Raw genomic sequence first — 23,338 nt, 5'->3', positions numbered from 1 at the left:
CTCCCAATCAGACATAAACTATAACTGTGTAGATGAATATTCTTATAGTATAGCTCATAAAACTATCATAAGACATATCTGGCTCTGTCCCCAACCCTGTGAAACCGTCCCTACCAATCCAGTACCTTTCTAATTTCCTCATACCACTGCCTCCTTTAATTCTATTCCCACTCAATTTGATACCTCTTCCAAACTTTCTAAATATGAGTATAGTCTGGTGCAATGCACATTTATTGTGTCTCATCAATAGCTTCCTTTCTTATGAGACAACACCTTCCATATTTTTAGACTCAAATCTTTAGGAAGGGCCAATATAAGATATGTATTAGAGGATCAATATGTTTACCTGAACCTCAGCCACAACTTCCTGTTCATCAGCTTCAGCTAATGACTTCACATCACTCTTGCTGATCACATTACTGAAATCTGAAACAGACATGTAAGTTGTGGTTGAGTCAGAGGAGATCACCTCTGCTGCAATTAGACATAAATGGGCCTGACAGTTAAAGTCTAATGACTAAGTGAAATTTAGCATACATTGTGGTAAATGTCAAACACCTTCACATTGGAATGAACAGCACAAATATGTTTAAATCTGTAAATTCATAATTCTTAAAAAAAAAAAAAGGGAACCACCATTGTAGGCATTGGAGGATGCTAGGGAACCAAATCATTATATTGAAAATAGCAAATACTGGGAAAGAAGTAAGCTTTTATCCTTTTATATGCAAACTGTACCACCAGATAACCAAACGGTAGATGAGAGGAAACTCCTCTTTAAAGAAATTTTCCAGCTAAAAAGCAAAGGAATGATAATGATAGAATTAAAACACCATCATTTTTTTCAACCCCTAATGAATCAATGGATGGAACTAGGCATTGGGCATTAACCTCTACTAGTATCACAGTAAGAGACAATCAGTGGAAGCACACAACACTACCTATGAAATATTCTCATCAAAAAGAAATCAAATCTGAGTCTAATTAAACCTCTGTATCCAAGTACCAATTTACAAGAACTAGAGGACAGTGGGAACATTTTAAATTGCAAAGAACATGTTAAAGTACCCCATGCAGACACAATCAGCAAGATCCAAGCTGTGGGAAACTTTAATAGAACAATGTAGTTTCTTCAATAAATAGATCACATGGGGGTTGGGATAGAGAGAGGACTTATAGAAGAATAAAGAAACTTAAACAACATATAAACCAATAGCAATGTGTGGACCTTACTATGATCCTGATTCAAACACAGTGGTGGAAAAAGAAGCATGAAAGAACTTGAAATTTGAACACTGAATGAATATTTGAATAAACAGGAATTTTTTTCATTATTTGGATATAATAATGGTACTTTTTAAAACAAGTCCTTATCATTTAGAGATGCACATGGAAATATTTATGGATGAAATCATGTGATGTCTTAGATTATCTTCAATATAATATTGATGGGGGAGTAGACAGCAGTATAGCTAAAACAAGATTGGCCATGGTACGATAATTGTAGAAACTGGGTGATGGGTACATTGGGATTTATTAGACTATTCTGTCTACTTTTTACATACTTGAAAACTTCCAAAATAAAAAAGTTTTTTTTTAAATAAAGAAAGGGAGGAACCTGTTATATAAGATATTTAGTAGACATAAGAATATACAAAAATAAAATTTTAAAATGACGTGAGCAGAAGGCCAGTTTTGTGCTAATTAATATAAATTGTGCTGAAAGTCTGTAAAGAATAAAATCACTATATATAAACTCATTTTAGTTTATTTCAAGCAAATAAAATTGTGAAATTGATTGCTCCACCCAAGACATTTCAACAGTCCATTTTTCCTAGGCTTTAGTGCTAACTACTTTAACATATATAATTTTTTTTGACTTCATAGATTTACAGCCCAAATCAAACAAACTTTACAACCAGAAGAGTAAATATTAGACTTATTTTTGGTTATTAATCTCAACCACTGCATCAAATAACTCTTTTCAGAGGAAAAGGGAGTCTTTCATCTCATGATCTATTCAATTTTTAGCTAAGAGACTCAGCAAAACAGTAATTCTGTTAGATGTCCATATAAATTTGACAGCATGGGGAATCAATCTCTCTCTCTCTCTAAATATGTGTGTGTGTGTGTGTGTGTGTGTGTGTGTGTCTATGTGTGTCATTGAATACAAAAGTTTTTATACTTTCCTATCCTCAGTACCTAGCTTGTAATCAGACTTAAAAAATACTGGAATGACCACACACCTATAAGGACGGCTAAAATGAAAAACAGGGACAACACTAAATGCTTGTGAGGATACAAAGAAATTAGATCACCTGTACACTGCTAATGGAAATGTAAAATGGCATAGTCCTGCCAGAAAACATTTAGCAATTTCTTAAAACACTAAACATGCAACTACCATATGACCCAGCAATTGCTCCCTGGGTATTATTTATTACAGAGAAATAAAGACTTATGTTCACACAAAAACCTATACACAAATATTTATAACAACTTTATTTGTATTAGCCCAAACTAGAAACAACTCAGAGGTCCTTCAACAGGTGAACAGTTAAACAAATTGTGATACATCCATACCATGGAATACTACTCAGTATTAAAAAAATTAAAAAAAAAAAAAAAAAAAAGAAAGAAAAGAATGAGGACTTCCCTGGTGGCGCAGTGGTTAAGAATCTGCCTGCCAATGCAGGGGACCCAGGTTCGAGCCCTGGTCCGGGAAGATACCACATGCCGTGGAGCAACTAAGCCTGTGCACCACAACTGCTGAGCCTGTGCTCTAGAGCCCGTGAGCCACAACTACTGAGCCTGCATGCCACAACCACTTAAGCCCACGCACCTAGAGCCCATGCTCTGCAACAAGAGAAGCCACTGCAATGAGAAGCCTGCGCACCACAATGAAGAGTAGCCCCCGCTTGCAGCAACCAGAGAAAGCCCGTGCGTAGCAACAAAGACCCAATGCAGTCAAAGATAAAATCAAATAAATTTTTAAAAATTAAATTAAATTTAAAAAGAAAAAAAAAGCTTAATTGAAAAAGAAAACCCGTGATTATTAGCCAAAAATAAAACAATAACAAAAACAAAAGTAGGATGACAGAAAAGAATAAAATTGCCTGTTTTTACCTCCTGGGGTTGTTTTAAGGGCTGAATAAAATATGAGAGAGTTCTTATAAACTACAGTGTCATATCACAAATGTTAATTTTTTGTACCATTATTAAATTGCAGTATATGCAGAAGAAAGTATATATCTTAGACTATAGTTTAAACCCTAAAACTCCAAAGCCTTCAAGTAAACAATACAAATGCTATGAAGATCAATAAGGACATCTAGAGGAGAAAAGATGTAACTTCCAAAGAAGAATGTATTACATTAAAAAAATCCATATAAATTGTATAGTAACCACAAACCCAGTTTATTTCCAGACCTCCACCCCCCTTCCCCTCCCCAATAGTTATGCAAATAGGAGATATCTACCTGATGACTTGTACTTTCAAGTATTACATAAAGTTGCAAAGAGAAGTAGATTGTTTTCATCTGGTATGTAAAGTAAATCTCTGCTTTTCCAACAAACTCAAGTACATCCTCCCTCCAAATAAATAAATCAGCTTCTATGCCTCAGTTCATAAAAGTGTAAAATTAAAATAAGTATACATACTTTTTTGGCAAAGGTGGAATGTGAAAGTTGACTACTTACAACTTTTGACTTATAAAGAAACTTGAAGGGCAAAGTAAAACTTAAAAAAATTTGTTTTTAACCTAAACAGTCTATGATGAGTGGAAATCACATTTAGCTCTCAGAAACAGAATGTTGGTTCAACACTTTTAATACTTTGAAATGACAAAAAAACTCACCAGACTCTTACAGTGATGGATTCAATTAACTTGCTGATGATATGAAGTACCCAATAGAACATATTAGCTAGGATTTAGTTACATGATTGAACAGGTGAAATAACATACTTACAAATAAAATATATACTATATTTGGGTCTTCGAAGCTCCTGAATCAGATAATCCACGTTCTCCTAGAAAAGAAGAAACAAATAAAATATGAGAACTGCTTAAGTGAAAAAGTAATAAATACGTATCATCCACTGATTTATTTAAGTATTTACTGAGTGCCTACTGTGTGCTGAGGTCTAGATTAAGTGTGTGTATGTTGCGAGGGGTGAGGGCTGGGTATAAAAAAGAGACACACTGAATATAATGATCAGGAATCATATGTAACATTAACTAGCTGCATTGCCTTGGCCAAATTAAGATTAAAAAATATAAAGGACAGAGATGTTGAAATACAACATAAAATAGATAATAATTCTGCAAATTTGCCTCAAGCTGTTTGTTTATACATTATATTCATCTGATCAAAATTCTTATGTGGAACATCAAAATGTGTCTAGTCCTTTAAAAACCAACATTCAAGAGAAAATATAGTTAAATATATTCTCTTGGGCTTTTAACTAATTGGGACCAGAGGCTGCAGAACTGCAATATTTGTGAAGTATTTGCAAACAGTAGGTTAAGACCTTTTGTATGATTAAATTATTTAAAAATAAAACATGAAATTTAGAACTAAAAAACAGTTGATTTTCAAATGGTCAAAACGTAATAATTCCAATTACATACGATCATAATGCAGGTCTTATCTACTTTTTTTTTTTTTTTTGCGGTACGCGGGCCTCTCACTGTTGTGGCCTCTCCCGTTGCGGAGCACAGGCTCCGGACAAACAGGCTCAGCGGCCATGGCTCACGGGCCCAGCCGCTCCATGGCATGTGTGATCTTCCTGGACCGGGTCATGAATCCGTGTCCTCCGCATCGGCAGGCGAACTCGCAACCACTGCGCCACCAGGGAAGCCCCTTATCTACTTTTGATACTATAACATATGGTTAAATTTCAGTATAAAGTTTATCCCCAAATTATACATGATATAAAATATCATTTTTTAATGTTAAAAACCCATACATTTCCTCACAGAATTAAAAATAATGTAACCGGGACTTCCCTGGTGGCGCAGTGGTTGAGAGTCCGCCTGCCGATGCAGGGGACACGGGTTAGTGCCCCGGTCCGGGAAGATCCCACATGCCGCGGGCGGCTGGGCCCGTGAGCCATGGCCGCTGAGCCTGCGCGTCCGGAGCCCGTGCTCCGCAACGGGAGAGGCCACAGCAGTGGGAGGCCCGCGTACTGGAAAAAAAAAATAAATAAAAAAAATAAAAAGTAATGTAAGCAATACATGTTGCTTGTTAAATGGGAAAAAGACTTTAAAAACTGTCATTTAAATTTAAAAAACACATAAAAAATTAACTTTATAGTCTTAAAGAAAAATTGTTTTTAACTACACATTTTGAGTTTGAGAGAACATACATATGGCGCTGAAAGAGCTTCTCTAATAAAAAATGTTAGGAAATGATGGACTGATAATCTCTAAGATCCCTCCCAGAGCCAAAATTTCATGACTAATATGAAACAATTGGAAACTACTGTATCAAAGAATTAATTGATGTATTAATTAATTCAGGAACTATTTATTTATTTATTTTTATTTTTAAATATTTTTTTTTGCGGTATGCAGGCCTCTCACCGCCGCGGCCCCTCCTGTCGCGGAGCACAGGCTCCGGACGCACAGCCCCAGCGGCCATGGCTCACGTGCCCAGCCGCTCCGTGGCACGTGGGATCCTCCTGGACCAGGGCACGAACCTGTGTCCCGTGCATCGGCAGGCAGACCCTCAACCACTGCACCACCAGGGAAGCCCCAGGAACATTTATTGAGTATCCATTATGTGGCAGGCATTGGGGACATAACAGTGTGAAAATATGGACATCATCTCTGCTCTCCTGGAGCTTACTGCTGGTAGGTGAGACATATTAATTAATCACACAAACCATATGAGACTTCAACCATGACAAGTAATAGGGAGAGGAAGATGGTGCTCTAAGTGTTTATGAGGGGGGGTTTGACCTGGTCAGCAAGGCCAGGAAAGATTTGCTTGAGGGAGTGAAAACGTTCCAGGCAAAGAGAAGAACCTGTGCCAAGGTCCTGCAGCATGATGGAATACAGTGGACTGAAAGATTAGTGTGGCTAACAGCAAAAATGGGAATGGTTTGAAATGAGGCTACAGAAATAGTAGAAACTAGACCATACAGGGCCTTGCAGGCCACACTTAATGGAGTTTTGTCTTTATCATAAAAGCAATGAGAAATCATTCAAGGATTTCAAGCGTGGTGACACGGTCAGATTTGTATATTGGAAAGTAGATAATGTACAAGCACTGGAGTTAAGAACATGACTATAAAACAAGAGAACATACAAAATAAGATTGAAATAGTAAAGGATTTTTAAAGGAGGACTCAAGTTAGATTTAGAAGATGATGGCTGAAAACTGACAGAAGGCTAAAGAATCTTTAATCAGGGGAAGAGAACAAACAGAGGACAGGAATGAGCATATAGAGGGATCATAAAAAGGTCTACCTGGCTGCAGTGGAGGAGCAGAGGTAGGACATAGGAGGTTGAATACATAAGGGAAGACCAGACCAGCTAAAGGAGGGCTCTGAGGGCTACTAAATATAAATTTAATCATGGAAGTAAAATTGAGCCATTAAAGGTTCCTGAGCATAGATGTGAATAAAATGATAAAGACTCAAAACACTGATAAAAGTATGTAAGATCAAATGGCAATGGTGGCCCTGAACCAAGATGGCAGAGTAGAAGGATGTGCTCTCACTCCCTCTTGTGAGAACACCAAAATCACAACTAGCTGCTGGACAATCATCGACAGGAAGACACTGGAACTCACCAAAAAAGATACCCCACATCCAAAGACAAAGAAGAAACCACAATGAGATGGTAGGAGGGGCGCAATCACAGTAAAATCAAATCCCATAACTGCTGGATGGGTGACTCACAGACTGGAGAACACTTATACCACAGAAGTCCACCCACTGGAGTGAAGGTTCAGAGCTCCACATCAGGCTTCCCAACTTGGGGGTCTGGCAAAGGGAGGAGGAATTTCTAGAGAATCAGACTTTGAAGGCTAGTGGGATTTGATTGCAGGACTTTGACAGGACTGGGGGAAACAGAGACTCCACTCTTGGAGGGCACACACAAAGTAGTGTGCACACCAGGACCCAGGGGAAGGAGCAGTGACACCAGGGGAGACTGAACCAGACTCACCTGCTAGTGTTGGAGGGTCTCCCACAGAGGTGGGGGGTGGCTCTGCCTCACCGTGAGGACAGGGACACTGGCAGCAGAAGTTCTGGGAAGTACTCCTTAGCATGAGCCCTCCCATAGTCTGTCATTAGCCCCACCAAAGAGCCCAGGTAGGCTCCAGTGTTGGGCTGCCTCAGGCCAAACAACCAACAGGGAGGGAACCCAGCCCCACCCATCAGCAGTCAACCGGATTAAAGTTTTACTGAGCTCTGCCCACCAGAGCAACAGGCAGCTCTACCCACCACCAGTCCCTCCCATCAGGAAACTTGCACAAGCCTCTTAGATAGCCTCACCCACCAGAGGGTAGACAGCAGAAGCAAGAAGAACTACAATCCTGTAGCCTGTGGAACAAAAACCACATTCATAGAAAGACAGACAAGATGAAAAGGTAGAGGGCTATGTACCAGATGAAGGAACAAGATAAAAGCCTGAAAAACAACTAAATAAAGTGGAGATAGACAACCTTCCAGAAAAAGAATTCAGAATAATGATCGTGAAGATGATCCAGGACCTCGGAAAAGAATGGAGGCAAAGATCGAGAAGATGCAAGAAATGTTTAAAAAAGACCTAGAAGAATTAAAGAACAAACAAACAGAGATGAACAATACAATAACTGAAACGAAAACTATACTAGAAGGAATCAATAGCAGAATAATTGAGGCAGAAGAACGGGTAAGTGACCTGGAAGACAGAATGGTGGAATTCACTGCTGTGGAACAGAATAAAGAAAAAAGAATGAAAAGAAATGAAGACAGCCTAAGAGATCTCTGGGACAACATTAAATGCAACAACATTTGCATTATAGGGGTCCCAGAAGGAGAAGAGAGAGAGAAAGGACCCAAGAAAATACTTGAAGAGACTATAGTCGAAAACTTCCCTAGCATGGGAAAGGAAATAGCCACCCAAGTCCAGGAAGCGCAGCGAGTCCCATACAGGATAAACCCAAGGAGAAACATGCCGAGACACGCAGTAATCAAATGGGCAAAAATTTAAAAAAAAGAAAAATTATTGAAAGCAGCAAGGGAAAAACTACAAATAACATACAAGGGAACTCCCATAAGGTTAACAGCTGATTTCTCAGCAGAAACTCTACAAGCCAGAAGGGAGTGGCATGATATACTTAAAGTGATGAAAGGGAAGAACCTACAACCAAGATTACTCTACCCGGCAAGGATCTCATTCAGATTCGATGGAGAAATCAAAAGCTTTACAGATAAGCAAAAGCTAAGAGAATCCAGCACCACCAAACCAGCTCTACAACAAATGCTAAAGGAACTTCTCTAAGTGGGAAACACAAGAGAAGAAAAGGACCTGCAAAAACAAACCCATAACAATTAAGAAAATGGTCATAGGAACATACATATCAATAATTACCTTAAACGTGAATGGATTAAATGCTCCAACCAAAAGACACAGGTTTGCTGAATGGATACAAAAACAAGACCCATGAATATGCTGTCTACAACAGACCCACTTCAGACCTAGGGACACATACAGATTGAAAGTGAGGGGATGAAAAAAGATATTCCATGCAAATGGAAATCAAAAGAAAGCTGGAGTAGCAATACTCGTATCAGATAAAATAGACTTTAAAATAAAGAATATTACAAGAGACAAGGAAAGACACTACATAATGATCAAGGGATCAATCCAAGAAGATATAACAATTATAAATATATATGCACCCAACATAGGAGCACCTCAATACATAAGGCAACTGCTAACAGCTATAAAAGAGGAAATCAACAGTAACACAGTAATAGTGGGGGACTTTAACACCTCACTTACACCAATGGACAGATCATCCAAAATGAAAATAAATAAGGAAACACAAGCTTTAAATGACATAATAGACAGATAGATTTAATTGATATTTATAGGACATTCCATCCAAAAACAGCAGATTACACTTTCTTCTCAAGTGCGCAAAAGAACATTATCCAGGATAGATCACACCTTGGGTCACAAATCAAGCCTCAGTAAACTTAAGAAAACTGAAATCACATCAAGCATCTTAACTGACCACAACACTATGAGATTAGAAATGAACTACAGGGAAAAAAAAGGAAAAAAACCCACAAACACATAGAGGCTAAACAATACGTTACTAAATAACCAAGAGATAACTGAAGAAATCAAAGAGGAAATCAAAAAATACCTAGAGACAAATGACAATGAAAACACGACGATCCAAAACCTATGTGATGCAGCAAAAGTAGTTCTAAGGAAAGTTTATAGCTATACAAGCCTACCTCAAGAAACAAGAAAAATCTCAAATAAACAATCTAACCTTACATCTAAAGGAACTAGAGAAAGAAGAACAAACAAAACCCAAAGTTAGCAGAAGGAAAGATATCATAAAGATCAGAGCAGAAATAAATTGAAAAAGAAACAAAGAAAACAATAGCAAAGATCAATAAAACTAAAAGCTGGTTCTTTGAGAAGATAAACAAAATTGATAAACCATTAGCTAGATTCATCAAGAAAAAGAGGGAGAGGACTCAAATCAACAGACTTAGAAATAAAAAAGGAGAAGTTACAATAGACACCACAGAAATACAAAGCATCCTAAGAGACTACTACAAGCAACTCTATGCCAATAAAATGGACAACCTGGAAGAAATGGACAAATTCTTAGAAAGGTATAACCTTCCAAGACTGAACCAGGAAGAAATAGAAAATATGAACAGACCAACCGCAAGCACTGAAATTGAACTGTGATTAAAAATCTTCCAACAAACAAAAGTCCAGGACCAGATGGCTTCACAGGTGAATTCTATAAAACATTTAGAGACAAGCTAACAACCATCCTTCTCAAACTCTTCCAAAAAATTGCAGAGGAAGGAACACTCTGAAACTCATTCTATGAGGCCACCATCAACCTGATACCAAAACCAGACAAAGACACTACAAAAAAAGAAAATGACAGACCAATATCACTGATGAATATAGATGCAAAAATCCTCAGCAAAATACTAGCAAACAGAATCCAACAGCACATTAAAAGGATCATACACCATGATCAAGTGGAATTTATCCCAGGGATGCAAGGATTCTTCAATATATGCAAATCAATCAATGTGATACACCATATTAACAAACTGAAGAATAAAAACCATATGATCATCTCAATAGATGCAGAAAAAGCTTTTGACAAAATTCAACACCCATTTATGTTAAAAACTCTCCAGAAAGTGGGCATAGAGGGAAACTACCTCAACATAATAAAGGCCATATATGACAAACCCACAGCAAACATCATTCTCAATGGTGAAAAACTGAAAGCATTGCCTCTAAGATCAGGAGCAAGACAAGGATGTCCTCTCTCACCACTATCATTCAACATAGTTTTGGAAGTCCTAGCCACAGCAATCAGAAAAGAAAAAGAAATAAAAGGAATACAAATTGGAAAAGAAGAAGTAAAACTGTCACTGTTTCCAGATGACATGATACTATACATAGAGAATCCTAAAGATGCCACCAGAAAACTGCTAGAGCTAATCAATGAATCTGGTAAAGTTGTAGGATACAAAATTGATGCACAGAAATCTCTTGCATTCCTATACACTATGATGCAAAATCTGAAAGAGAAATTAAGGAAACACTCCCATTTACCACTGCAACGAAAAGAATAAAATACCTAGGAATAAACCTACCTAGGGAGACAAAAGACCTGTACACAGAAAATTATAAGACACTGATGAAAGAAATTAAAGATGATACCAACAGATGGAGAGATATACCATGTTTTTGGATTGGAAGAATCAATATTGTGAAAATGACAATACTACCCAAAGCAATCTACAGATTCAATCCCTATCAAATTACCAATGGCATTTTTTATGGAACTAGAACAAAAATTCTTAAAATTTGTATGGAGACACAAAAGACCCCGAATAACCAAAGCAGTCTTGAGGGAAAAAAATGGAGCTGGAGGAATCACACTCCCAGACTTCAGACTATACTACAAAGCTACAGTAATCAAGACAATACGGTACTGGCACAAAAACAGAAACACAGATCAATGGAACAAGATAGAAAGCCCAGAGATAACCCCACGAACCTATGGTCAACTAATCTATGACAAAGGAGGCAAGGATATACAATAGAGAAAAGACAGCCTCTTCAATAAGTGGTGCTGGGAAAACTGAACAGCTACATGTAAAAGAATGAAATTAGAACACTCCCTAACACCATACACAAAAATAAACTCAAAATGCATTAGAGACCTAAATGTAAGACCGGACACTATAAAACTCTTAGAGGAAAACATACGAAGAACACTCTTTGACATAAATCACAGCAAGATCTTTTTTGATCCACCTCCTAGAGTAATGGAAATAAAAACAAAAATAAACAAATGGGACCTAATGAAACTTCAAAGCTTTTGCACAGCAAAGAAAACCATAAAGAAGATGAAAAGATAACCCTCAGAATGGGAGAAAATATTTGCAAACGAATCAATCGACAAAGGATTAATCTCCAAAATATATTAACAGCTCATGCAGCTCAATATTAAAAAAACAAACAACCCAGTAAAAAAAATGGGCAGAAGACCTAAATAGACATTTCTCCAAAGAAGACATACAGATGGCCAACAAGCACATGAAAACCTGCTCAACATCACTAATTATTAGAGAAATGCAAATCAAAACTACAATGAGGTATCACCTCACACCAGTTAGAATGGGCATCATCAGAAAATCTACAAACAACAAATGCTGGAGAGGGTGTGGAGAAAAGGGAACCCTCTTGCACTGTTGGTGGGAATGTAAACTGATACAGCCACTATGGAGAACAGTGTGGAGGTTCCTTAAAAAACTAAAAATAGAATTACCATATGATCTGCAATCCCACTACTGGGCATATACCCAGAGAAAACCATAATTCAAAAAGACACATGCACCCCAATGTTCATTGCAGCACTATTTACAATAGCCAGGTCACAGAAGCAACCTAAATGCCCATCGACAGACGAATGGATAAAGAAGATGTGGTACATATGTACAATGGCATATTACTCAGCCATGAAAAGGAACGAAATTGGGTCATTTGTTGAGACGTGGATGGATCTAGAGACTGTCATACAGAGTGAAGTAAGTCAGAAAGAGAAAAACAAATATCGTATATTAACGCATATATGTGGAACCTAGAAAAATGGTACAGATGAACCGGTTTGCAGGGCAGAAATAGAGACACAGATGTAGAGAACAAATGTATGGACACCAAGGGGGGAAAGCCGTGGGGGGTGGTGGTGGTGGTGTGATGAATTGGGTGATTGGAATTGACATGTATACACTGATGTGTATAAAATTGATGACTAGTAAGAACCTGCTGTATAAAAAATAAATAAAATAAAATTCAAAAATTTAAAAATAAATAAATGGCAATGGTGTTCAGTGTGATAGGTATGAAGGTTAATCCAGGAATAAAGTGATGTGGGTCTCTGTTAGGATAGTTAGTGGCTTTGGAAGTAGCTGAGAGCCTTAAAGACGTCTGGAAGGAAAAACTGGCTGTAAGCAGTGACTGAGATGTGGAAAGGAGGAGAGTCATGGTTATAACTCTGATAAACCAGGATAATTATGATGCCACAAATGATGATAATATAAATTTATTTTGCCTTGATAATACTTCCAGATCATAGTGTGCTGTATTTGCCTAGGCAGACAGCAGCTGTTTATGTAGTACCTTTGTAGGTCGAAGAAAACAAATTGCTTTCAGGTGTTTCATGATCTCTCGATTTTGAGAATCAACGCGTTCAAAAAGGTACACTTCCTTCTGGAGAATTTCCGATTGTGTGTATACCATACTCACTATGCCGGTCTGTAAAGAAAAAGAATTAACTAATATTATGCTAGTCCAGAATAATAAAAACAAGCAGCCATACCTAAGCCTTAAATTTTTTTTTTCATTAATACTACTTAGTTGGATAACTTAAATACCAACATATGTAATAACATTTACTGAGCATCTAAAATAATAAGTAATGTACCAAAATTAAACGTTCTCTCTGAACACGGACAACCCATAAATTTCCAAATAAAAAGTTTCCTATCACCTTAAAGAGTTTTTTAAATTTTGTGACCAATAAATAATAACCTGTCACCTCAGTTTGAGCCCTAACAGCTTTCCTTTAAAAACATAACGCTGAGTGGAAATAACAGGACCATCCCAAAGTCCTCCAAGTGCGCTGTCTTATATATTATTTCTTGGCAGAGGCATTTAGAAAACGATTTCTGATTTCAATAAATTGTTCTGGGTACAAGAACCTCTGGCAGTGGTTAGAGCCATTCAGACTGAAAACCTTCTAGGCACGCTTATACAACCTTTCAGTTCCACACTGAACTGACCCTCACTTATAAATCTTTAATTAAATACTAAGTTCTGCAGTGGAATGGAACCAGCTATGGCAAGGGAGGAGGGTTCCCTCACAAACACTGAGCAAAAGCAAACTCACCGTCTCTTTATCCATGAGAAGTACTTTCATGCCCGGTCCGCTGTCCTCTATCATTTTGGAAATGTACTGCTTCACAGCAAAAACCACGTTCATGGTGACGAATTGACAGGTTAGCCCTTTAGCTCTTCCCACCCCCCGTTTTTCTTGCTAAATTAACCCCCGGCCTCTTGTCTGGATCTCAGCAGCTTCCTCCCCGCCCGGCTTTGGCTTCCGGAAGTCCGGTCAGCTGTGGTCCTGGGAGTTGTAGTTCCGCTACGCGGTTCGGACACTCAGCCTCACGACTGCATGGAAGAATTTGGCTGAGACACCCTAGGCCGCCACGCCCGGACTTGATTCTCGACCCATCTCCAGCACGGAGGTGTTTGAGTCCCGGACACTCAGATCTCTCCCGGCCCTTGGCCCGGGCCGCTGCCTGACGCCACTCCTGCTGGCTTGGGGAGAGGGTGGCGCCTCGCGGTGTGGAGGAACTTGGCATAATGCTGGCTCGGAGGCAAGAACAGCAGAGCTTGGCCGTGGTCGCTATTTGCCATTAACACTTTCTTGGGTGGCAGTGAAGGATGGAGGGAAGGGAGGTGGCCTTATGTTCCCGGCAGATGCTAGGGACTCGGAGGGACTGCAATTGGTAAATCTCACGCGGTATTTGCAAAATAGTGGCCGAAATTCGTCTTCCTTGGCATATTTGTGTCATTAACAAGGCGAGGACACAATTAGGGCAAAGTGAGGCCCGAATTGCTTTTCCGAACACTGAGGGGCATCGGAAATTGAACAAATACTTATTGAACGAATAAACAGAGGGAACGCCCTTTAGGAGTGTTCTGGGAGAGGCCTCCGATCTCCCTGGAGGGCCGGGAGGTGGGGTCTGCCGCCGGAACTCTCAGGCCGTGGGTCCAGCGGAGCCCAGAACCACCCAGTTTTCGGCTCCCTGGGTGTTTGGACTCCGTGGGCTTCAACTCTCCCGGGGTGCTGGGGACTTGCGATGCTGAAACAGCGGCAGAAATGTTAACAGGGTCAAAAATGGGTAGGGGTCATGTATTCGGTGGGGCTAAAGCAAAGTAGCGCGGGGATTTTAAGGAAAAACTCAAAATTTTAATTTAAGAAACGACAAAAACTTAGCAACAAAATGAATCTTAAAGCTATCAACTTCCACATGTCTGCATTTGTGTTTATACCCCGCAGGTCTTCTCTCCATCATGCCATTTCTCGAAAAGGATGGTAAATGTTAGTTTTCTGCGCCTTTGCGTTGGGGAATTGTAAAATCAGGAAGACAACAAGAAACAACTGCAAGAAATCAGTGACTTTAATTGCTTGTAAATATTTCTACCCCCAAAATGACCAGTGTTTGTTGTGTTCACAGTTTAATCAATAGGTTCAGCATTACCAAATCAATTTTCTTTCATTACATTGTATGAAGTTTACAGTCAAAACTAGACCCAGAGCACGTCAACAGGAATCTGGCTGTTAAGATTACTTTATAAAACTTTGTATACAATTTTCAAATCTTTTAAGGGAGATCAGAAACCACTTGAAATACCATAGGTTTTTGTCACCTCTGAAATTGTGAAGATGTGTTTATTTTCTTTCCTTTTCAATTTTTCTACCACATAAATAAAACTTTCCTTTGGCCATTTTTATTCTATTTTTGAGATACATTTTGCAAGAAAAGTTATATTAAAATGAAAATGTATCTTTAAATGGATACATATGAGAAAAATCTAATGTTATCTGAAAATTCTATTCTTATTCATTTAAAATGTTTTTAAAATTTTTAAATACATTAAATATTTTCTTCAAACTATATTACAAATTAAAATATAGAAAACAGCAAACCAATGCTAATGAAAAATTAAGTAACTGCAAATCCTGTAAGTTACCAATATTTGAAAATAATTTCCACTCTTGTGTCATTTGGTTTTTGTTTTTTCTTACCTATAATTTGGATTTCAGTATAGTATAAGGTTGTTTTCCATTTTATGCATTTTTTAGAAAGAACAAGGAGAGAGAGGCTTGTCTATGAACTTTGTGCTTTTTTTAGACAATTGTCAATCTGTAGGTAATACATGGAAACTGCATCCTTTTAAGTATTTATATTTGGACAATTATAACATTTTAGAGGAGTAGGAAAAATTCCTATTTTGACCAGACTTACTGACTCATTCCTTTGCCCATGAAATTCCACTGATGTCAGTGGCAGTATTATTTTATACGTGGGTAAGATACAATGTTTAATAGAATGTAAACATTTTGTACAAAATATTTATTATATATTTAATGGATTCTATGATGGTCCTGAAGTTTGGCAGCCCATTTCCTTTCTGAAGAAAACTAAAAAAGCCATTTTAAATGTCTCCAGATTAAGAACTTCTTTTGTATTCCCATACCTCTAAAAATAGGACTGAAACCAATGATGAAGTCCAAACTCTTGCTTTGTGATTCATCCAAGATAAACCCAGTGACTTGATTTGTTGTAGGCAAGACAGCAAATCCAGAAGCCAGTATGAAGCACCTTACTTATTTTTTAAAAAATCAAGGGTGTAAATAAACTGTAATAATAAATATTTTTAATAATAGAAACTTCAAATTTAAAAAATAAATACTTCAAATATAAATGATTACATTAATTATAAACTTTCTAATGCAGTTACTTGAAAATTTTTTTACTAGGTTCAAGGAATCAGTGCTTTAAGGGTGGAAAACAGGAAGTTAAAAATTATAGTGTTTATATCTGTACATTTTGTTTAGACTTGTAAAGATGTGTAAATGAAGTAATCAAGAATGATTACCTGAATAATGACATGTGCTTCAGCTTCTTACATAGTGTGTACTATTTAGAGCTTTAACTGTCCATTTTATATTTAATCAAAATCATGTTTCTCCTCCATAGAACTCAAAGTTTGATATAAAACACAGGATATGTAAATAAGTTTAGTATAATTATAATAACAATATGGCCAACTCTTAATTATCTTAGATTATTAATTATTTACCATTCTCCTTGTTGCTGTGTGTTAACATAGCCCTGCATAGGAGGGAAGTGAAGATGAAAGTCAATGAAACTCAAATTAATTAGATTTTCTGCTTGTTAGCAATTGGAAAAATATTTAGAAAAAGAATGACAGTATTTCTTGTATCAGACAACCCATCCTTATGCAGTGTTTTTAACCTTTCTAGCCATTTACTCATCTGAGAAGTGGTGGTAATATAATCTAGCTTATGAAATTGTGAGAATTTAGTGAAATAATGTGCAAGAAAAAAATGTGCCTGGTACATAGTAAAGTCTCAATAAATATCAGCTTTATTTGAAATCAAAAGGTACACATAACTTTTATTTTTTTACATATGGCATATTTCAGTTTCCTTTGTCAATAATATTTAAAAATAGAATGGATTTCAGAGTTTGTAAACTATCTTCCAAATATAATTTCCATAATAACTGTATCTTGCAATACTATATGATAATAGAAATATTAATGGGAATATTTGGCCTGCTCCATCATAATTTCTTTAAAGCATACAGTTTTCACGAAGACAAAACTTAGGAAAAATGCTTCAAGTGATTTCAGAGACTTAGTGCCTACCCAGCCTCAAATCAAACAGAATTTGTTAAGTTTTTGTCAGGGTTGGTAGTTTAGTATCAAACTTTATGGTAGCAGAAACACTGAAGAGCTTTAAATCATTAAGTAAAATTTATTTGCATGGAGGGTTCTGTCTGTACATTCAGTAATTACAGTGATTCCACCTTTCTGGTGGTGATGTTAACTTTGATCACTTTATTTAGGTTGTGTCTGCTGGGTTTCTCCACCGTAAATTTACTATTTTTCTCCTTGTAATTAATAAATATAATAAGGAGAGATGCTTTGGTGAGTTGCAAATATCCTATTCTCATCATACACCTGTTAATTTTAACTGGAATCCGTTGATGGTTCTTCCTTGCAGCAGTTGGTGTTTACTGAATGGTAATTATTTTCCTCATTCCTTCTATAGTTATTATTTGGAATTCTTCTGTAAAAAAGTGATCATTTTCCCCCATTTGTTTATACAATCATTTATGTCAGACTCATGGATATTTAAGAAAATTGTCACTTTTAAGTAATAGAAAGGTATAGATAGAGGTTGAGAGTGCAGACTCTGGAATCAGGCAGCCTGAATTTGATTCTGCTGTGTACTAGTTGCAGGACATTGGTAAGTTACATAAGCGATTAGTGACTCAGTTTCCCCATTTGTAAATGGAGAAAATAGCACCTATATCAAATTAATGTGAGAATTGAGATAATACATGTAGTCTTTAGCCTAGCTTTAACTATTTTTTCTTAGTGAATATTTTATACTGTGCTTAGTTTTGCTATTTATGTTTCCCCACCTACAAACTGAATAGAAAAGTTTTTATGTGCTTTCCCCCCCGAGAAATTATTAAAATTCACAAAATAAATTTTAAACTGCTTTGTAATGTTAAGGAGATGCATAAGTTCTTATTTCTAAAAAGAAAAAAAAGATTGAACTAGAAATTGCTAAGATCCCTTTTATGATCATGTTTCTGTTCTTGGGCTGCTTTTATGTTAGAAATGCAGCTGATCATGAAACGCAATGAAATTATTTTCAACATTTTAGATATGTCAAGAGAATAGGCAAGGCATATGAAATAAGTACCAGAAAATGCATGTTCTTATGAATCCTAAATTTCGGTAGTGGTAAAGGAGTCTTAACTATATTTTTTATACTGAAATAATTCCTTTAGAAATGCCTAATTATTGATTTAATCAAGAATTTGATCAAGATCACTTATTTTTCTTCACTAGAAAGAATAATGTTGAAAAAATGAGATACAAAATATTTTGTTTACCCATCTTTTCATTTGAAGCAAGTGAAATTTAATGTAGGATGCTGTTATTTAAGATTTCTCTTAATATTTATAAATAAAAACAACCACCTTTTACCGAGCTTTTACTATATGCTGAGTCCTTTGCAAATATCTCAGTTAATTTGTGCAACTTTCCTTTGAGGTGAGTATTATCTCCATATTACAGATAAACTGAGGTTCAGAGAAGTTGAATAACTTTCCTGAGGTAACAGAAAGCAGCACTGAGAGAAGCATATCTTTTTCAGTGGACACCTTACCCTATATTTCTTTGTTCACATCCTTATTAAGAAAGTAGATTGCCATTTCTTTGAGGATAGAGAATTTTTTCCCCATCCTTTTCACCAAGTACAGTGTCCTGTACACAGAGATGCCCAATAAATATTTAACATTGGTGATACTCATTACTGGGCAAACAGCTACAATGGCATGTTAAATAAAGCATAGAGTTTTACATGGACAGAACAAACAAAGAGATCAATATACTTATCTAGGTGATCTATGCCAACAATTTTATTGAATGATGTGGAATAAATTCTGGGGAAAATAGCATGGGTTTTCTTTCCAATTCCCAGGTAAATTATAGGGATGTAAGACCTGACCATTCTGGTACTCTTGTAACAATGACATTGTCTTTTCTGACAATATGTTAGCAGTGATTAAAGAGAAGATTAATTTCATAGACTTGTTAAGAATTTACTTGAAAAGCATCAGCTTTAAAAAAGTAATTTAGCGTTGAACTTTTTCTGCACCCAGACAGAGGGCGCCCTTGGACCACTAAGAAGGTATCAATAATTTACAGGATTTTTTCTTCCACTTACAATGGGGTTACATCCCAATAAACCCCACTGTAAGTTGAAAATGCATTGACTATACCTAACCTACCAAACTTCATAACTTAGCCTAGCCTACTTTAAATGTACTCAGAACACTTACATTAGCCTACAGTGGGGCAAAATTATCGATCACAAAGCCTATTTTATAATAAAGTGTTGAATATCACACACATACACACAAAAAAAACTTACAAGATCTTTGTAACATTGGGTGCTGGTTCACCGAGGAATGATTACATGAATGAGGGAAAAATGCATTTTTTTTTTTTTTTTTTTTTTTGCGGTACTTGGGCCTCTCACTGTTGTGGCCTCTCCTGTTGCGGAGCACAGGCTCCGGACGCACAGGCCCAGCGGCCATGGCTCACGGGCCCAGCCGCTCCGCGGCATGTGGGATCCTCCCGGACCGGGGCACGAACCCGCGTCCCCTGCATCGGCAGGCGGGTCCTCAACCACTGCGCCACCAGGGAAGCCCCAAAAATGCATTTTTTTTGCCAAAATAGATCATAAGAATCATTCACTGAGAAGCGGACATTGAGCCAAAACCTCAGGCAGTCTTCCCTGAAGTGGGTGCTGGTTCTCTGGGCAGATATATGGGAGGGGAGGGGTGGGAGGAAAAAGTTATATACTGCCAACAAGTAGCTAAAAAATAACTGTCTGCTTATAAGGTAAGAAGAACTCTTGTAAATAATTTTTGGGTTGAAAAAAAGCAAAATTGAAATTGAAGACAATACTGAGAACATTACAGAGCAAAACCTATAGCATACAGAAAATAGTATTAAAAAGAAAATATATAGCTTTAGAAACACACTTAGAGGGCTTCCCTGGTGGCGCAGTGGTTAAGAATCCGCCTGCCAAGGCAGGGGACACAGGTTCTATCCCTGGTCCGGGAAGATCCCACATGCTGCGAAGCAGCTAAGCCCGGGTGCCACAACTACTCAGCCTACGCTCTAGAGCCCGTGAGCCACAACTACTGAAGCCTGCGTGCCTAGAGCTGGTATCTTGCAACAAGAGAAGCCACCACAATGAGAAGCCCGTGCACCCTAACGAAGAGTAGGCCCTGGTCGCTGCAACTAGAGAAAAGCCTGTGTGCAGCAGCGAAGACACAGTGCAGCCAAAAATAAATAAATTAGAAAAAAAAAAAAAAACCCAAAACTCTATACTGTCCAGATTATACCCAGAGTATTGACTTTTTATAATTAGAAAATGTTCATGTAATTTTTTAACTAAAAAAAAGGAAAATATATGATAAGGCCTGAAATCTGTGAAATAAGATGTGAAGTCTGTTAAAGTAGATACTTATTATCCAACTTTCAAGATTTTTTTTTCAACTTTCAAGATTTTGTTGCTGTCATCTTGTCTCTCATTCTATTTGTTCCAGAACGCATATGTTTTTATTGCCATTTTATTGGGGTTTACACAAGGTAAACACTTGAATCCACTGTCCATAGTCTTTTTCTTCAGATTAAAAAATGAGCAATAAGATAAAAAAGCTTTTATTTTAAAAGGGGGGTGGTAGTATTTTGTGCTACTTGTTGAACATTTTGAGATCTATTCTACCAAGGACAGCTAGCATACGTTCTTAGAAATTGATCTTCAGTATCACTTTCATTAGATAAAATTCTGAGTTGAGTGGACCATCTCTGACCTAATTTTTGCTAGCTCTTATTTTCTCATATATGCTTGAAAATATGCATAACTAAAGAAAATACCTAATGTAAAAATTAACTATTGTATTTTGTGTCTATAGGATGAATATGAGCAGTGGAAAAGCAGTTTACCATTACTTTTTAAAGGCCTGGACCACAGAGTATTTATGTTGCTTAAGTATAAATCTACCTGATGAATAACAATACTAGGAATGAATTAAAGACATACATGAGCTCAAATGATTCAGTTTTATGGCTGTAGTTGTTAAATTGTTGTGGGGCAAATATGTGTTAAGTAAGATAAGTTAATTATTTCAATCAATATGAAAATCACCCTAAAGCATATCTTAATTTCACAGTATTTTTCTGGATTCATTCCCTTGTGGATTATTCCATTGAAATGATTTTTCTTATATTCACCATAGCTTTATTTATGATCATAAAAATTTCAGCAGTGGAAAAATGATTGATTACATAATGATGGCTGTCCTCCCTGGAATACTGAGCAGTCATAAAAGTTATGATGAAGAACACACTTACATGGTAAATTCTCACAAGAGAACAATGTGAGAGCAAGTAGCAGGCAAAGATATTTCATGCGGGAGGCAGTGTGATGTCATGAAAAGACACTGACTTTGGTATGGTAACCCCAGTGCTAGGGATATGGTTGGCATGTTGCTTTTCCAGAAACTGGAACCCAGGCAGTGGACAGTTCTGTGTAAGAGGACATTAGATGTTCTAAATGTCACTGTATTTTGTAAGTGAGGGCACCCATGCCACTCACACCTGCACCCTGTATTCCTCTCTCTGAGGCTTTGGCCTCAGGGACTCAGGCTGCCTTTTTCTCCCCCAATGCAACACCATTGGGCTCAATCTCTTCCAATCCTAGCTCTGGATTGGAAGACTGTATTTATCATTCCTCCCAGGCCTTTTTCATTTAAAAATTTTTATTACAAACCACTTTGGGGAGTCACAAAGAGCAAACACTGGGAAATTACAAAGCACATGAAGGTCTTGTAATAGTGGCATTGGGCTATGGCGCCTGCTTCTCTTTGGGATGGTAACTCAATGGTGGAGCTCACTATAGTAAGCTGAATAATTCCCTCCTCCTGAAAGATTTTCTCATTAGCATTAGGATACTTGGAACTTGTGAATATGTCATGTTAGATGGCAAAGGGGCATTAAGGTTGCAGATGGAATTAAGGTTGCTAATCAGTAGACCTTGGTTAGCAAGAGTATCACTGACAATAGTAGTTGGTGACTACTATAGTAGTATAGTATATTGGTGACTATAGGAGTTGCAAGGTTAAACTATTTTCAAAAAAATTTTAGAAATGATGTACCTTTTTCCCCCTCTGTTGATATTACACTGATGGTGCAAAAGCAATTATGGATAAAACTGTTAGTCCCTTAACACAAATTAAGCAATGGCACCAAACTATACTATTTGTAGTCATTATATTCTTCACTGTCAGGCAATTGAAGAAATAAAAGGGTAGAGGGGAGGAGAGGAGAGAAGGAGCAAGGAAGGGAGGGTGGGAAAGAAAGGAAGGAGGGAAGGAGAAGGAAGGAAGGAAGGAAAGAAGAAAAATGAAAGAGGAAAGAAGGAAGAGAGAAAGCAAGAGAAATAAAGAAATGCCAGTTTCACTTAAGACTGCTAATGAAGCAGGAAATTTTATTTTATTAAACTTTGACCACTGAATACATGTGTTTTTGATATGCTGGGTGATGAAATAGGTGAACATAAGCACTCCTGCTGTATACCAAGGTATGAAGGTTGTTTTGTGGAAAAGCATTTGTGCAATTATTTGAATTGTGAGTTGAACTAGCCAGTTTTTTGGTCATGGAACACCATTTTACTTGAAAGAATGTCTGACAGTCTATGGATATTGAGACATGGGTATATGGCAGGTATTTTCTCAAAAATGAGCAAAGTGAGCTCATCACTTCAAGGAAGACAACTGACCAAATTTGTTGCCAATGATAAAATCTGGGCTTTCAAACAAATACAGGAATTTTGGGAAAGTTGTATCTGCCACTGTAAACTTGACAGCTTCCCACACTTAAAGATTTTCTAATGAGATTATATTCGTAAATGTAATATATTGATATTATACAATGAAGTGTGTTAACATTTGGAAGATCTGCATAATTCAGTGGCTCAGTATTTTTCAAATGACCAGTACAAAATAAGTGCAAGATAGAATCATGGGGTTTAATGTAACAGTGTGTGAAAAATTCATTGATTTGCTTTCAGATTCCATATTGCAACTAGCCTTTTAGAAACTACTACTTGTTGAGTTTTGGTGTAGTATCAAAGAAAAATATCCACAATT

The 23,338-nt window shown here is 37.2% G+C and overlaps 1 protein-coding gene across 3 annotated transcripts in view; it reads right to left on the bottom strand.

Annotated features, from left to right (window-relative positions):
* The window catches only part of VPS45 (vacuolar protein sorting 45 homolog), a 69,673-nt gene extending 54,543 nt beyond the window's left edge, over positions 1 to 15,130 (bottom strand). For all 3 annotated transcript variants that reach the window (XM_059058784.2, XM_059058794.2, XM_059058806.2), the window contains exons 1-4: positions 13,669 to 15,130; positions 12,900 to 13,034; positions 3,970 to 4,030; positions 347 to 426 (exon numbers count right to left, since the gene is read on the bottom strand). In XM_059058784.2, the coding sequence (XP_058914767.1) occupies positions 347 to 426; positions 3,970 to 4,030; positions 12,900 to 13,034; positions 13,669 to 13,761 (369 nt within the window). In that variant the 5' untranslated portion in view covers positions 13,762 to 15,130. The remainder of the gene's footprint in view (positions 1 to 346; positions 427 to 3,969; positions 4,031 to 12,899; positions 13,035 to 13,668) is intronic.
* Positions 15,131 to 23,338: the final 8,208 nt, after the last annotated feature.

Source organism: Kogia breviceps, chromosome 1 (assembly GCF_026419965.1).
Source record: "Kogia breviceps isolate mKogBre1 chromosome 1, mKogBre1 haplotype 1, whole genome shotgun sequence".
NCBI classification, from domain to species: Eukaryota; Metazoa; Chordata; class Mammalia; order Artiodactyla; family Physeteridae; genus Kogia; species Kogia breviceps.
This window is presented reverse-complemented; position numbering and strand designations above follow the sequence as displayed.